This window comes from Vanellus vanellus, assembly GCF_965231255.1.
Source record: "Vanellus vanellus genome assembly, chromosome: 12".
Taxonomy (NCBI): Eukaryota; Metazoa; Chordata; class Aves; order Charadriiformes; family Charadriidae; genus Vanellus; species Vanellus vanellus.
Window position 1 is genome coordinate 18,010,386 of NC_138917.1, and position 12,925 is coordinate 18,023,310.

Here is a 12,925-nt window from a genome sequence, read left to right on the forward strand (position 1 = left end):
TCAATGTGCAGTTTGTCCAATTACAGCTCACCAAGAACTGCTTTCTGCTGATTAGTTGGTTGCCCCTAACGTGCTCAGACAATTTGGTATGTAATACAAAAGCGCACTGTCCTGCTTCTGTGACTCTAGGCAGGGATCCAAGAATAACAGCACGTGAAAAACTTGTAAGTGTCCACATGGGACTTCAGGTTATGGTGTGCTTTAATGCAACTAAGTGCCATGGTAATACATGTTTCCTGGTGTGTGTAATTGCGTACTTGCTTTAGCGGACAAAGTTCAGAAGTACTTGTCTTAAAATGCTCCATGTTTGGACTTGCTGATGTGCATTAGTACTACAGATACGGGAGTTCTGTTGTCATTCCTGGTTCTGATACCCGCTGATAAGCAAAGTTAGTTTATAGCACTTTTATTCACTGTAAAGAATAAATATGCAAGCAGGAGATCTGTTCCAATCTCCCTTTAAATTATGAAAAATGTTTTAATGATCTGTGTGTGTACCTGTGGTGATTTCCAGATACTTATATGAACGAATTGATGGGCGCGTACGAGGGAATCTCAGACAAGCTGCAATTGACCGGTTCAGCAAACCAGATTCCGATCGCTTTGTCTTCCTTCTGTGCACCAGAGCTGGTGGCTTGGGCATTAATTTAACTGCAGCAGATACGTGTATAATTTTTGATTCTGACTGGAATCCTCAAAATGACCTGCAGGTAATTTCCTTTTAGCCTAATACTGAGGCCTAAGAAGTCAAACTTGTTTGATATAAATTTGGTCACTTTAAATATTGTCTCTGTTTTGAACGTGTATAATTTTAAAATGTTCAGGTTTTTTTTAAGGCATGTGTTACATGTTTTTTGATAAATACTTGGATAGAAGAGGTCATCTGGGTTTGGCTGGATTCTAACTTTTTTTTCAGATTGATTACTCTTTAAATGCACCACACGGGTAAATGAAGTCAGTGACTTTATAAAACTTAAGATTTTGATGACGAGAAACAGGGGTTAGATTTTGCGTATGCTGACTAACACAGTTTATGGAAATAGAGCTGTTCAGCTAAAACAGAATATATAGAAAAGGATTAATATGTAGTAAGAAACAGTGAATTAATCAAATCTAGGAATTGGATGCTGAAATTGAATTCATTCTCAAGTCGCAACTCCTTTACCATTTGTCTCTGGAGATCAGACAACTTACGAGCTGGCATGCCTTTATCTACTATCACTGCAGGAGGAATACCATTCAGTAGCATTCAGCACAGACCATTCATTTTATTTACTGCACCGCTTTTAGAAAACATACACATTGTGAACACAGTGTGGAAAATGTCTGATAGCTTCCATTTAAGTAAATGTGAATTGACTTCCTTTTGAGTTCATACTATTGGTTTTCAGATTGTCCTACAGCAGAAACAATTTCTTAAAAGAATCATGTTTTATTCCTAGATAAGTCTAAATTCTTATTGCCGTTGTCCCTTCCTTCAAAAGGCTCAAGCCCGTTGTCACAGGATTGGTCAGAACAAAGCAGTGAAGGTCTACAGACTGATAACGCGTAACTCCTATGAGAGAGAGATGTTTGACAGAGCAAGTCTGAAACTGGGACTGGATAAGGCTGTTTTACAGAGTATGAGTGGAAGAGAAAACAGTGTCGGTGGCGTATGTAGACTTATTTATTGAAATAACTTTTCCTTTTGCTTTTGTAATCATGTGGGAACTATTGTAAATGACAGATGCTACCGTTTTTCTGTCCTTTGCGTCTGTTATGTTTTCTGATTGGACTAGCAATATAGTTGACAAAATTTTAAGTGTAGTCAGTTATTCTGATAAATCTTTCACTATTTCTTGCCTGTTAAGGTCCAAGGTAGATAATGTCAAAGTTAAAACAAGAAAGAAAAGTTTCCCTTTGTTTCCTTGCATCTTCTCATATTAATATCATGTGTTACTTCGATATAAGATGAGTTTCACATCTAGTATTAACAGATAATTTTTTAAAAAACTCATTATGTTCATCATGGTGTTGAAAATAGCCAAAACAAATCGATGCATAATTAGAAAAATGTGTATTGTAACCACAAAACAAATTTTAACTGCTGACTACACTTTTTGGCTTTAATAATCTGGATTTTAAGTTTATAAATTATAAGGCACAGTTAGGTTGGAGAAAATTTGGAAAGGGGAAGAGAAATAGAAAAGACTTTGGGGGATTTTTTCTAGACTAACAACTTTTTTAATTGCTCAGATCCAACAACTCTCCAAAAAAGAAATAGAAGACTTGCTTCGAAGAGGTGCATATGGTGCCATTATGGATGAAGAAGATGAAGGCTCTAAATTCTGTGAGGAAGACATTGACCAAATTTTGCAGCGTCGTACTAAAACTATCACAATTGAATCAGAAGGAAGGGGCTCCACATTTGCCAAGGTGCAGAACCAGAAAGTCGTTGTTTGCCAATATAGAGCTGTAAATATAATTGAATGTTGTAAAGCTTATGCTTTTTTTTCTAAAAAAGTTCTGTTTACTTTTACCTAACGTGTGTGTACATTAGGTGCGTTTTTTGGGTTTTTACACGTGCATGTAACAAAATTTGAGTTGCACATACAGATTGAGTAAATGCAAAGAGTGTACTTGAGCGAAAATGAGTAATAGCTGTGTGCTACTTTTGAAAAGGCTAGGACTTGTATGAGATATAATGGACTGCGGTAACCAAGAATATTAAAACAGTTTTGTTTATAGATCCATTTGTGTTCAGATATATTAAGAGCAGGGGAAAATGTATATAAGAGAGTAATTAATCAGTTTAAAAATTGTCAGGTTTATCCTAAAGATGCCTACACATAGGATATAGTTTGAACGCTTTTTTGGTAAGCGATTCAAAAGCAAAATAAGAAAGCTCTTTAAATAGCAGGGGGTGGAGAGTGTATATATATGTACATGGGGCGGCTGAGAATGTAAGGTCTTAGGAGAATAAAATTGGACCAGCACTTCCTAATTTTTGGTGGGTGAAAGAAAAACAGTAATATCATAGCATCCAAACGCCTGTGCTGGAAAATAGGATGAACAGAATGGAAAGTAAATCTAGGCTCCTTAATTTCCCAAGCGTGTGCAAATATGAATCTGAACAAATACAAATTCAGGTAAATTAAAGAATACATAAACAAATAATTTTAAAAAAATGTTTGGAATGTAGGTACTTCACGAATGCAGTTGGTGACAATTAAAAAAAAAGTGCAAAGCAAAAGGAAAACCTTTTAGAATAAAAATGTATATTTATTATTTATAAATATAGATTTATTTAGGCTGTCTTATATCTTGCTGATTGTGGCTTAAATAAGAAATAGACTTCTAAAGAAGTGATAGGAAACCAATTAGGAAACATCATCATCACTGTCTTTTTATCAGAAGAGTTAGAAATTTTTATATGTATTTACTCTTTTCCCAAAAGCAGTGTACCGGGGTTTTTTAAATGCCTTCTGAAATTAAGCTTATTCCATGCTCTCAAGCTTTGATTGTTGGTAGTTTAAATGCTCCTTTGAAATTTCCCTCAAGCGAGTACTTTTGCATGAGATGAAATCCCCAAATGCTGATAAGCCTCTTCAAAAGATTCTATTTTCTTCCATTCAAGTAATTTAGATTCAGACTTAGAAGCAGAAGAATCTTGCTGCTTAATGTTCTTCTCTCCTGATGGTGTATAAAAGTTCATTAGATTTTTCTGATATATTATGGATCTGATTTTAAAAAATTAAGGGGGAGGAGAGCTTTTGAGTTGCTTTGCGCTGTAAGTAACTTCTAAAGTCTTAACAGCTGCTTGGGAGATTTTGATAAAATGAAGTTATGTCGTCTTCACAGCACTGAGGCATTCACAATCTACAAACTTTTGATGTATGATGTTGGTAAGATTTGGTTTTGTTTATTACAGGCTAGTTTTGTTGCATCTGGAAACAGGACTGATATTTCATTAGATGATCCCAACTTCTGGCAGAAATGGGCCAAAAAAGCAGAAATAGATATAGATGCTATCAGTGGTAGAGTAAGTACTTCTCTTTTTTTAATGCACATTTTTTTCAAGTATGTTCTTGCTGTTGAATTCTGCAATAGGAGGTGTAGGATTTCTGGTGCTTTTTTGGTAAATATTTCAACAAATCAGACTTTTTGTGCTGGGTAAGCAGCCTGCTGTTAGCTTTAGTATTTCCTAGCTCCCTGCTGTCCCAAAAGAGTTTGGGCGTCTTTGGTTTTTGTAGAAGACCTGGAACGGTTGAAAGTGTGTAATTGTTCTGATTGCCCTGTTTCTCCGTCTGCAAATCCTGGGCTGGAATCTGCAAAGTAACTGACTTAAAATTACATCAATTTTATAGTACTGGAAGTTGTGTCCTGTACTTGAAGACATTCCATGCAGTCAGTTCTAAAAACGTTTCAGTGCCCACTTTTACTCACGCAGACCCCAGTGTAGTCTGTGTAAGTATTCAGCTCAGATAAGGTATTCAGTATTGTTTATAACTACTGTACTGGCATCATAGTATGAGACCTGGTTTTTGTCACCGTAAATACCATAAAATGTTTCACTTGCTTTATGGATGTTTACTGTGATGTCTTTACAAAATGCGTATTAATGACATTAGCTAGAAACTGTTGTTTCTGAACTGAAGCCGTCTACTTAAGAAAAACTTATCAACTGTTTCTCTGATACGGTTTGTTTGAAACTTTGCAGAACAGCCTGGTTATTGATACCCCAAGAATTAGGAAACAAACCCGGCCCTTTAGCGCTACGAAAGATGAGCTGGCCGAGCTGTCGGAAGTGGAGAGCGAGGGTGATGATAAACCAAAACTCCGCAGGCCTTGTGACCGTTCCAATGGATATGGAAGAACAGAGTGCTTTCGGGTGGAAAAAAACTTGCTGGTCTACGGGTAGTGTATACATCCTGCTTCATTCTAGGAAGTTTTAAAAAAATAGTATTTTCCCATCTACTAAATTGTATTTGTGGAGTAACTTTTAGCTATATTGGCAATAACCTGGTGTGTATATATAGAATTTATTTAGAATATTAATTGAGGTGAATTTATCATGCACCCTGTATAAATCTTTCTGACGATTTGCAGTTGAAGAAGTGTTAGAGGGGTGAAAATCTCTCTTCAAAGGAGATTATGACATTTAACATGGGCACTGCAGTAGCGTCTCTAAAAATCATTACAGTAGGTGCAGGCAGGCTGAAAACTGTAAATAAATAAATATCTGAAAAAAAGCTTGGTAGGTGACTTGATGTTCATAATTGCAGAACATCTTGCGCTTCCATGAGGTGCAAATAGAAACTGAAAAATCTAACCAGTTATTTTAAGCACACTTAAATCAGATATGGTGATTTGGAAGTAAAAAAACTAAAAAGGTCTTCTCACACCCACTTTATAAGATAAATGGCTCTCTGTGCTTATCAGTATGAGTTCCCGTCAATTTTGCGTCTTAAAAGTGTAAAACAATCATCCATACGTTTCTGTAAACAGGCAAGTTTTGTTTAAGACTTTTTTAAACAGATGTAGTTTTGTTGCAAATGTTACTTTCATATTTCCGCTCAGTAACTTAACCTAAAGGGAAAAAGTGGAAAGCTAAATATTTTACAGAGAAATTCCCTTTTGTAACAGAAATCTACAGGCTACCCAAGTGTTTTACTTTGAAGTGCTGATTTGTGTTTCGCTTTGGACTAGGTGGGGTCGATGGAGAGAAATTTTGTCACATGGTCGCTTCAAGAGACAGCTGAATGAACAGGATGTGGAGATAATTTGCCGAGCTCTGTTAGCCTATTGTCTTGTTCACTACAGAGGGGATGAGAAAATAAAAAGTTTTATATGGGATCTCATTACCCCAACAGAGGATGGGCAAACACGAGAGTTACAGAATCACCTTGGTAAGGATTTAAGTGTTTCTGCTGTTAAATAGTTTCATGTACTTAAGCCTGCGGTACTGGGATAAAAACAGCTAAAAAAATATCTCTGAATGAGTCTACTTGAAATAAATGGAATTTATTCCAGATACGCAATTCAATTGATGGGAAAAGTAGTGTCATTTCTGCTGTGCTTTGTGTTTGGCAAATGGATTGGTATACTCTGTGTAAACTGTCATTTTGGTTTGTAGGAACCCATTCTGTTTCATAGTAGGCGACAACACACTGTCCTTTCTTTCCCCTCTCGTGCTTTGTCCTTAGCTGGTGCAGTGTACTCCAGAGATGCTCTGAGAGACAGCAGAAAATACTCGTGCTAGAGGCTGAGTTGCTAGTATTTTTTCTGCACTGTGGCTCACAATACTGTTATACGATATAGGAACTATAAGTATCACGGGGATCTATACCTACCTGTTGCTCTTACTGTACTGTATTTTAAATTATACAGGCTTATCAGCCCCTGTGCCTAGAGGAAGAAAAGGAAAAAAAGTGAAGACCCAGGCGAGCACTTTTGATATACACAAAGCAGAATGGCTTCGAAAATACAATCCAGAACATCTGTTGCAAGATGAAGGATACAAAAAGCACATAAAACACCATTGCAACAAGTAAGCAGTGGCTGAAGTGTGAAAGTCTGTCAGCGTTTATGTAAAGATTCTTTTTTCCTCCGATTCCCCATTGTCTTAGAAGACTTGAAAATACTCGTGGCGCCATGAAGAAACAAGTTTTAATGTTAGCTTGACTAGAATAAATAAGTTGCAGTGTATTAGGAGGTGAACCAAGCGTTTAATATTTAAAATAATCGTGGTGTTGTTTTTAAAGAAACTGTATGTTTGTGTCTGTACAGAGAAAGAGAGAGAGAGATCTTGATAGCATGTTTGGGGAGCCTTGTCGCAGCCAGAGGACCAGGAGTGGTTAGCAAGGAAACTGAAAGCACTAAAGTCATTGCCGCTCAATCTTCTGTGCTGTTTACCTGCCATGTTTTCTAGGCATCTGAGCTACTAGCTTGTTGACAGCTCATTCATAGCCATGAATAAGCTTGGTTTAGATAAATCATTTTTCTGTAGCAAAACTTGTCATACTCGTGCTTGAAAACTTTATACAGCTGTAGCCAAGAACTGCGCTAAAGCATTAGAGAAGCCATCGAGGGGGTCATGCACTAAATTCTAAGTGAGAAGGAATGAAAAGGTGATGTGAAAGATGTTCATTGTCCGCCCTAAGGGAATCTCCTAAGTAGGAAAAGGGAAATAGCAGTTTGTTCTCAGCGGTGTTTTATGAAGCAAGTGAGAAGTATTCTGCTGGCCCTGGTCTGTGTCTAGAATTTGGAAGACTTTTTGCAATGAAATGATCTGGAAAAGCATTAGGTGACCTGAATTGGAGGTTATCTCCTTTTTACTAAAGGAAGTGTGTTTTAGGAAAATTACTTGAAAGCTTTGTGATATTACAAAAGACAAAACAAAGCCACCCATGACTATTGAAAGCTTTGGGAGTGCTAATATTTGTGTTTCTGTTTTTCTTTGTGTAGGGTCTTGCTTCGAGTAAGAATGCTGTATTACTTAAAACAAGAAGTCATTGGTAATGAATTCCAGAAGGTGTTTGATGGAATTGATTCCAGGTAAAGTATAGAGGTTTTTTGCTTGTTTATTTTAAATGTAAAGTATCAAATGAAAATTCAGAAATCTTCCTAGACCTAAATTAGAAATGTTAAAACCAAATATTTGTATCCTTAGGCTGTGAGAAAACTGGTTTTGTTTACTAAGCACTTTGTATCCATTTGACATGAGGAAGTCCTGATTCCTAATTATGAGTCTAACTATACGAAGTAAAATTATTTAAGTCAAATAGACTGAGAAAGCGAGCGAAAGATAGAGTTCTATACATTCTAACTGGTGGGGGTTTCCTGCCTCTTTGTGCACACTTTTGATTATGTGCTGCATGTTCCGTTAATACTTTATTTAATGGAAGTATTGCCATTTGGAAATTCTTGAACTCACTGCTACAGGAGCTTGTGGTGGATAGAAAGTTTTAATTTGATTCAGAAAGCTGTTGTAAACATTTGTGGAAGAACAGTCCATCTCAGGCTGTTAACTACAAAAGCAGATAATCCTCTGTTTGCTGAGTTTTGCAAGCACAAACTGCTATGAAATGACAGAGTTTACTGAGAGAGGAATAATATTGTATGCTGGTTCTGCTTTTCATATTCTTTTGCTGTTATTGGTTTCTGTCAAATACAAAACAAGTTATCTGGGTGTTTTGAATTGCTGGTTTTAGGGTCTTACTGAATGCAGAGGTGAAAACCTGGATGCCTCAGTTTCTTTAGGTTATTGAAATTATTCTTAATGATAAATTAATATTGTATTGTGTGGCTTAGTAGTGTAATGATCCCCTTTTTAACTGTTACTTGCTGTTAAATAACAAAGTGCATAAAAAAATTGAACATTTCAATCCTAGGACTCTCTAAAACCTTCAAAGTAATCTTTGAATTAGTTTGCTGGACATGGAATGTTGGATATGTGTGCTTGAAGAGAGTTTAAAAATCCCACATAAAGTACAAATGTGCAAAGAGAAAATAAAAATCTATTTCTTCCTCTGAGTATTATTGATGTTGGTGTGCTGTTGGTGATTCTCCTTAGTGAAATTGATGTTTGGGTCCCTGAGCCAGATCACTCTGAAGTCCCTGCCGAGTGGTGGGATGCAGATGCAGATAAATCCCTTCTAATTGGAGTTTTTAAACATGGTGAGTAATATGAATGACAACATATGTACTTCCCCGCCCCTCAATATGAACACCCTACACTCAATTTTTTGATAGCTTACTCTGAAAGTTGAATTTGTGCTACTTTTCTATTTTTTTTTTTCCTTTGTAGGTTATGAAAAATACAACACTATCAGAGCAGACCCAGCTCTGTGCTTCTTGGAAAGGGTTGGCAAGCCGGATGAAAAAGCAGTTGCTGCCGAACAGAGAGCAAATGATTATATTGATGGGTATGGGCTCTTAAGGGCATTAATGTTTCGGGGCCTTAAAGTAAATGTGGCTGAACTTAAAATGTTGTACTTTATTCTCTTCTTAACTGGTTTTATGCTAGTTTGATGTCGTCGTTGTGAAGAATACTACTTTGATTTTATTCCCACAGAGTGGAAAAGAGTTAGGAACAGTGTAAGAGAACCACTGAAGTTGGGGACTTCACAGTTAAGGGAAAAATGCAGCAACTTGTTAACAGGGGCTCTACCTTGTGTTGCTGTATCAGAAATATTATTTAGACACTGAAGTGCAAAAGCCTTCAGAGGCGGAGTACTACAGACCCATTTAACTTGATTTCACATCAGTCAGCTTGGTGTGTTAGTCTTGTGTAGCTAACCAGTGACCCCAGTAGGTCAAGCGGAGTATCACTGGTAACTGCTGAAAGGGAGAACTGCTTTTATTCATTGCTTCCTCAGTGAGGTTAGCAGCTGTGCTCGTAAAGAATATCTTTGAATGAGATAGTGAATTGAGGGGGGCAGGATTCAAGCCACAGCTGCTATGAAATATTTGCCTCGTTTCAAATAGAAAATTAAATACGATATATCTACCTAAACTTCAGTGAGTTTTGCTTTATTGAAAAAAGTGTAAAGACTTCTGAAATATTACTGAGATGGGTTCTTTTGTGTTGAAATTTTAACAGGGATGTAGAAGATCCAGAATATAAACCAGCACCAGCAATGTTTAAAGATGACATAGAGGTATAGTAGGCACCTATTAATAGCTCCTTTTAACACACTTAGAATGTAATACTTCCACCTTTTTGTTGAGCAAACTATTGCAATTTTTTCTGTATTTCTCTAAATTGATAGAACTTACTCTGTGTGTTTCTGCAGTTATGTGGGCGGCGGGGAATGGGAGGGAATTGTTGTATTAATTCTGTTATATGCCTTGGTAGCCATTTGTCCAAAATATACGTTACTCTTCTTCTTTGTCATATTCATAAATTGTCTGCAAGATGTAAGTTTAACCTAAATCTCTGGAGAGGGCTACGTTTTTAATTTTGCTTCGCTTTTGTTTTTCTACAGGATGATGTTTCATCCCCGGGTGATCTTGTAATAGCAGATGGAGGTAAATACTTAAAACTTCAAGTCTGAGCCAATTCAATCTATTTTGAACTGTTTCCATTCTCCTGGCTCTTCGCTAAAACGTATTTAGATTGCCTAGTGTAGAACCATAAGCACCAGCAACAATTAACTCCTTTGTTTACCTCTGACTTTGTTTTCATGTAGATGGACAAATGATGGAAGGAGACAAAATCTATTGGCCCACTCAGTCTGCCTTAACAACACGTCTTCGACGCCTAATAACAGCTTATCAACGAACAAGTAAAAATAGGCAGGCCCAGCAGATCCCGCCAGCGTTCACGATACAAACTAGTATGATGCAGCCTCCATATGAAGAAGCGGCTCTAAATCCAAAGATGGCTGCGAAGATTGAAAGACAGCAAAGGTATGTGCAGCACGCAAATACTCATTTATAGTACATTCTTAGAACTTATAATTGCTAGCTGTGTGAAATAGTGAAGACAATGACAGAATTTCCAATTTTCTTCTTGTTGATCAAGATGGACGAGAAGGGAAGAAGCTGACTTTTACAGAGTTGTGTCCACATTTGGAGTGGTGTTTGATCCTGAAAGGGGCCGGTTTGATTGGACCAAATTTAGAGCGATGGCTAGGCTACATAAGAAAACTGATGAGAGCTTAGAGAAGTACTTGTATGCGTTTATGTCAATGTGCCGGAGAGTCTGTCGTCTCCCCTCAAAAGAAGGTGGGTGTATGTGTGTTTGCTTTTAGTTTTATCTTTAGTTTCTGTTGCCAGTGCTCATCTTAACAAGGTTTTCTTTCACATGTTCCAAAATAAAAATGGGGGAGAAGGAGATAAGGAAACACGTTAAGATAAAATTGAGAGCTTATAATGGGGAGATACATATTAACTGATTAAAGCCATCTACTTCTAGTATTGATTTGCAGTGGTTTGGTTGTTTGGGTTTTTTTTGCCAGATTCTCATCTTTGTTTTGTTTCGATACAGAACTCGTAGACCCAAACATTTTTATCCAACCGATTACAGAGGAGCGTGCTTCGCGGACGTTGTATCGCATTGAACTCCTAAGGAAAGTGCGAGAACAGGCTCTTAGACACCCGCAGTTGTTTGAACGACTAAAACTATGCCAGCCAAACCCAGACTTGCCTGTCTGGTGGGAGTGTGGGACTCATGACAGGGATTTACTTATTGGAGCTGCTAAACATGGAGTTAGCAGGACAGATTATCATATTCTTCGTGATCCTGAACTCTCATTTATGTCTGCCCAGAGGAACTATAATCAAAATAAAGTGGCACTCTCAAGGACTTCTACTCCACTGTTGCATCAGTACCAGATGGCATTAGCTGCTTCTCCTCTTACGCCTCAGTCAAGATTGTCAGATGCTAAAGTGAATGCTTTTGAGGACACAAAAGCTAAAAATGAAAATCTGAAAGAGGACCCTCAGTCTTCTGAAGAGGAATCTATGTCTACAGAGGAGACACAGACACTAATGAAATCTGAACCTCTGAGTCCGAAAAATGGCACCCCAATACAAAATACAGACCACAAACCTAGCGTGAAGACTGAAACGGACAGGCGCATGGTGGCAGCCAGGACAGAGCCTCTAACCCCAAACCCAGCTTCCAAAAAACAGAGAGTCAGCAAAAGGGGGTCTGACTCTAGCTCTGACTCAGATTCTGACTCAGATAGATCATCCTGTTCTTCCAGGTCATCTTCTTCATCCTCTTCATCTTCCTCATCTTGTTCACACTCTCGGTCAGGCTCTAGCTCTTCGTCATCTTCATCTTGTTCTTCAGCATCTTCATCCTCTTCATCATCATCCTCATCCTCATCATCGTCATCATCATCGTCGTCTGAAGAGAGTGATAGTGATGAAGAGGAGGCACAAAAACGTGGTAAGCGTGGAGTCTTATTTCTGCAGTATAACTCTTAAACTGAACAAGTTTATTCTTAATGGAAAAATGTCTTAAAAAGGATATTAAATCCCACAAACGTAAAGTTAAATATTTTTGCTTGGTTCTTCAAGTGAGTTGGATGGATTTCAGAGATACAGCATTTTTTTTTTTGCTTCATATCAGTGCCTTGGATGAGGTAGTTAGGATTTCTTGACTGATGCCCTAAGCAAGTGTACTGTGCCTCTGGCTCACCTGTGGGAGGAGACTTGAGCTTGAGTGGCTAATGGTTTCTGGAAATTCATTGTGTGTGTCTATTTCCTACTACTGTTTCTTTTTCTTCCTGAATATATTTGTTTGGTTTCCCTGTTTGTTTTTTCTACCCTTGCTCACCTGTCTTTGTAGCTTCCTCCTGCGTTTATGCAGGCTTCCTTCTGTCCAAGCTATAGAGTACTGTAAGCTGCTGCTTCTTGTAAATTGGAGGTGGCCACGCAGTGTACTTGCACTGAAAATTTTCAAACGCTTAAAAGTACGTTGCTATTTAGAAAAGACTGAGGTGATTACACAGCGTGGGACCAAATAACAGAGACACTTCTGAAAGTTTCAGAAACCTATGATCAGGAAGTGATTTAATATTATTAATAAACCAACCAATCATTATCCAATACATTTCTTAGTTTGGTACTATGAAGTGTCCTCTAGTCCTGCCCTGTTGAAATTCAGCATGTGAAAAGGTTTCTCCACTGTATGGTAACAAATGGTAATGGAAAAAGGAAAAGGCTGAAGTTAGGTGGTAGGATTACAGCATCAGTAAATAAGCTAGTTTTTTTCCCAGTACCTCTGGGGAAAAAGGCATTATGTTAATCAGGTGAATCCTCTTGTCTGTGGAAATGACAAATGGAAACCATAGGGTTAATTTACTGGGAAAATTATTACTGGGCAAGTAAAATGCCACTTAAACAGGTGATTAAGTTGCTACTGCCTGTAGCAGTGGAAGAAAAATTTTCAGAGGAAACATTTGCATGCAAACATTAAAACAGCGAGAGA

The 12,925-nt window shown here is 37.6% G+C and overlaps 1 protein-coding gene across 2 annotated transcripts in view; it reads left to right on the forward strand.

The window, feature by feature from the left end:
• The window catches only part of CHD9 (chromodomain helicase DNA binding protein 9), an 81,178-nt gene that overhangs the window by 53,868 nt on the left and 14,385 nt on the right, over positions 1-12,925 (forward strand). For both annotated transcript variants that reach the window (XM_082489309.1, XM_082489310.1), the window contains exons 16-30: positions 515-710; positions 1,485-1,652; positions 2,236-2,415; positions 3,911-4,021; positions 4,700-4,896; positions 5,689-5,888; positions 6,370-6,529; positions 7,447-7,536; positions 8,555-8,658; positions 8,789-8,906; positions 9,584-9,641; positions 9,969-10,011; positions 10,173-10,392; positions 10,508-10,710; positions 10,973-11,881. In XM_082489309.1, the coding sequence (XP_082345435.1) occupies positions 515-710; positions 1,485-1,652; positions 2,236-2,415; positions 3,911-4,021; positions 4,700-4,896; positions 5,689-5,888; positions 6,370-6,529; positions 7,447-7,536; positions 8,555-8,658; positions 8,789-8,906; positions 9,584-9,641; positions 9,969-10,011; positions 10,173-10,392; positions 10,508-10,710; positions 10,973-11,881 (2,957 nt within the window). The remainder of the gene's footprint in view (positions 1-514; positions 711-1,484; positions 1,653-2,235; positions 2,416-3,910; positions 4,022-4,699; positions 4,897-5,688; positions 5,889-6,369; positions 6,530-7,446; positions 7,537-8,554; positions 8,659-8,788; positions 8,907-9,583; positions 9,642-9,968; positions 10,012-10,172; positions 10,393-10,507; positions 10,711-10,972; positions 11,882-12,925) is intronic.